The sequence below is a fragment of the Gloeophyllum trabeum genome (assembly GCF_000344685.1).
Source record: "Gloeophyllum trabeum ATCC 11539 unplaced genomic scaffold GLOTRscaffold_00181, whole genome shotgun sequence".
NCBI lineage: Eukaryota > Fungi > Basidiomycota > Agaricomycetes > Gloeophyllales > Gloeophyllaceae > Gloeophyllum > Gloeophyllum trabeum.
Genome location: NW_006920590.1, coordinates 1 through 3589, shown reverse-complemented (window position 1 = coordinate 3589; position 3589 = coordinate 1). Strand labels below are relative to the sequence as shown.

Genomic DNA, 3589 nt, shown 5'->3' with positions numbered 1-3589 from the left:
GGACTCACTCATTGCCAGCATGTATGCCGGGACAGGGTTAGTACGATTGCGATATGCCTCCAGCTTTACAATACCAGCCTCTATAACAGAAGCCATGCTCGGTAGCTGTGTCTTCTGCACATCCCATATACGCAACATGGACTCGAAATGTGGGATAGCATGGCAAAGTGTTGGTGTCTTCTCTGCTGACAAGCGATGCTGGAACGCATGCGGGACCTGAGGAGCTTGATAAGAAACATTTTTAAGATTACAGACAAGACATACTGCAAGAATCTGCCTGTAAGCCTCTAATAGGTCCCACTCTGAATTCTGCAGCTGATACCTGCGCAGCTCTTCAAACTCAGAATGGGACAGGAACTTCTCAATCGCCTATAGGCTGTTGTGAGCCACTGCACACAACTATGAATATGAGCTGGACTTACCTCACGCAGGAGTAGAACACGCTCAATCATCAATAGTGTCGATGACCAGCGGGTGTCTACATCCCGAAGGAGCTGTAGGTCCCTCTGTTGCAGCGCCTTCTGCACCTCAGCAAAGTACTGACGCCGTATTGAAGACGCCCGAATCTATACAAGAGCTAAAGCTGAATCCTTCCATGTAGGAAGGAACTCCACGTACCGTGCGGACCAAAGTACGTGCTGACGCAATGGGATCTCTTATGTTACCCTGCGGGATGAAGTCTGCTGCCTCATTGGAGGCATACTCCATATTAGTCATAGCACCTAAGACTGCTTTGCAAGCAAGATTGATGATATGTGGAAAACAGCTGCAGAAAATTCAGTCAAAAAGAAAGGCAGAGATAATCAATATGGACTATACCGAATACGACGAGAAACTTTGTCAAATTCAATCCCACGGCGCAGCATCTCCAGCTCCAGACTCTCCATGAATGTGTCATTGTTTGAGGCATTGTCAAGTGTAACCCAGCCAATCTGCATGATACATATATCAGTAGACTAACAATCACCAGAAGAACAATGTGATGCTAACCTTTTGGGCAATCCCGAAGCGATCAAGGACAGAAATAAATGCAGCAGCAAGGTGCTCCCCAGAATGATGTCCGGGAACACGAGTGAACCCTATGAGGTCAGAACGGAGGACCAGTTCATACTGCGGCCCATTGGGAGTCTCGACTAGACGAGTCTCAATCCAATGGGCTGTGATGGCCATGAAAGGTGCCAAATTCGGGTCAGACCACATGTCCATCGTGAACGAAATCTTCCCCAATGCATTCTAGGGTAACATTGTCAATTGTCATGATACTCACTTTAAGGAACACTAGACCTTCATCTGTGTACTCAGCTCATTGAGGTGCTCTTTGAAGAGCTGCATGATGCGGTTGCAGTACAGTGCTGCGGTGTGGAATGTCAGAGTCCTTCAGCTCCTCACGCAGAAGTAGAAAGATAGCCCGGAGCTGAGGGCATTCAATAACATTGATGGACTGTCAAATGATAACCTATTATTATCAGGTTGGTTTAAATGATTAAGTACATACCTGATCATCTGCCACAATAAACCTACAGATTGCATCAAGAAAAGCATCATCGGAGAAGGGGATACGACCGTCAGGAAGAAGGTCTGGTCTCCCGATTTGCTCGAGAATGGCTTCTTGGCCCATACGCTTACGATAGTTCACTACCACCTTCATAGCCTCCTTGGCAGTGATGCAGATTTTGAGGCGGTCACAGGCACCAATCCATGCATCAGTGTGGTGGTCACGTAGATGCTTCCGCATACCACTGGTGCTAGTCGAGGCCTTGAAGCTAGCGACTTTGATGTTCGGGTCAGTCTCTTTCTGCTGCCTAGCAAGAGCATCGCCATGCATGAGCTATGCTATACAGCAAGAAACAACAGCTTACAGGCAATAAATGCAATGGTGCTGATGGCCCCGTTGCTGAAAGAACGTCCAGACATCCGCTGCCCCACGATGAGTCGTCCGAGCGGCAGTTGGATCCCCTGGAACCTCATGGTGGTGTTCGTGATGCTGCTGCGGGCGGCGATGAACGCTATGCGGGCCTGCCCGTGGCGTGCGTGGAACACGTGGTGTGCGAGACTGTGGGATGGCACGTCTTCGGGGTGTAGTCGGCGGTTGTTGGGCAGGCAGCGCACTGCTACCCTGTACGGATATCATTACACACGTAAGACAAACATCAGCAGCAATATAAACACAGAAACACATATCTGATTCCCAGTCTGATCCATCGGACGGGCCCAGTGAAAACCGCTCCGGACTTGGTGTCTTCGCACGGCTCCCAGTTGCTCGAATAGAAGCGTGACCTACATAAGGAGGAGCGGCACCTCCAGGTTGTGTCGCTCCAGGTGCGCTGCTACCCCTTCCATCAGTACTTGCAGTTGGTGCGAATGTGACCGCAGCGCCCGTTCGGGCGCGCGCTTCAGGGATGCCCGACGGACGTGCCAACGGCTCTGCCTGATCGGGTTCGAATGCGATGGGTCCGGGGGGCGGCAAAGCGGTGCGGCGTTGGCCATCCGTCGCAACAGGGCCTGAGGTGTCGTCGCTCGGCTGCCGCATAGGTGCGCGAGTGACGCCTGGCGCGTCCGGGATATGTGTGTAGCCTTCCTCGTGCAGTAGGTCAAGACAGTATTGTAGAAGTGTATTACAGGACTCACCTTGTACTTGGAATGTTGTTTGCAGAGCATCTGCATCCTTTGTGAGTGCTTGTGGCTGCGACTTCTTCCCTCTGCCGCGTCCGCGCGCCATAGTCTAAAAGCGAGAATGCTTCGAAGACAGAAAAGAAAGGGGGGCGCAGAGAGTGTACGGGGAGCTCGCGGGGCACACTTGGCCATCCTATATCTTGTACACATCATTATCTGATCTGCAGACATACCTCGATACCATGAGGTGCATTTCTTGGGCAAGATGGTAGGCGATAAGAGAAAACGTGTTACGAACTGCCGGTTCGAAGTGTTGTGGGCGTCATATCGCACAAGTCACACGTATTCAGACAGAGATCACATCTATAGATCTCCGGTACACCAGTCCATGTTCCTTAACCTAGCACGCGCGACGCAGAGCTAGCGGCAGACGCGTCTACGTCGCGTCAATCGACGTTCATCGACAGATAACACGGTAGCTAGATTAGGCAACTCGAGCTGTAGCTCGAGCGGTCCGTAGCCGCGGAGAGCCGCTCCATCAACGGCTACAGTCGACTCTGTCTTAACCCATAACGGGTCGTGGAACCCAAAAGTTATGGGTTTCTGCAGACTATGGGTTACCAGAACGTGTGACATTGTGTGACTACCTAGTACGCGTGACAGACAGCCTATCCGGTATAGGCCGGACGTCGTTTATGACACCGTTTAGATACGGAATCTTGAGTCTGGTATGGGTTATCTTCTGAAATACCACGAGAACCAAAAAATTAAGGGTCCAGATGGTCCAGATTCTCGTGAGAAGGAGACCTGTACCTTCCTAATATAGGTTGTTTTATGGGTTATGACCCTTCAAAAAGCTATGGGTTATGGGATACGGCAGACTTATGGGTTTTTACTATCTACCATGTCGGTGGAAGCCAAAAACCTATGGGTTATTACAGGTTATGGGTTATGACAGGTATGGGTTAAGACAGAG

The 3589-nt window shown here is 50.5% G+C and overlaps 1 protein-coding gene across 1 annotated transcript; it reads right to left on the bottom strand.

The window, feature by feature from the left end:
• Window positions 1-3: 3 nt before the first annotated feature.
• Window positions 4-1086, bottom strand: GLOTRDRAFT_67196 (uncharacterized protein; the record flags this gene model as incomplete). Its single annotated transcript, XM_007873421.1, has 6 exons — window positions 991-1086; window positions 820-932; window positions 619-766; window positions 423-566; window positions 265-369; window positions 4-216 (listed from the first exon to the last, which is right to left on the bottom strand). Coding segments are annotated over exons 2-6 (678 nt in total), but the record flags the coding sequence as incomplete, so codon positions are not given.
• Window positions 1087-3589: the final 2503 nt, after the last annotated feature.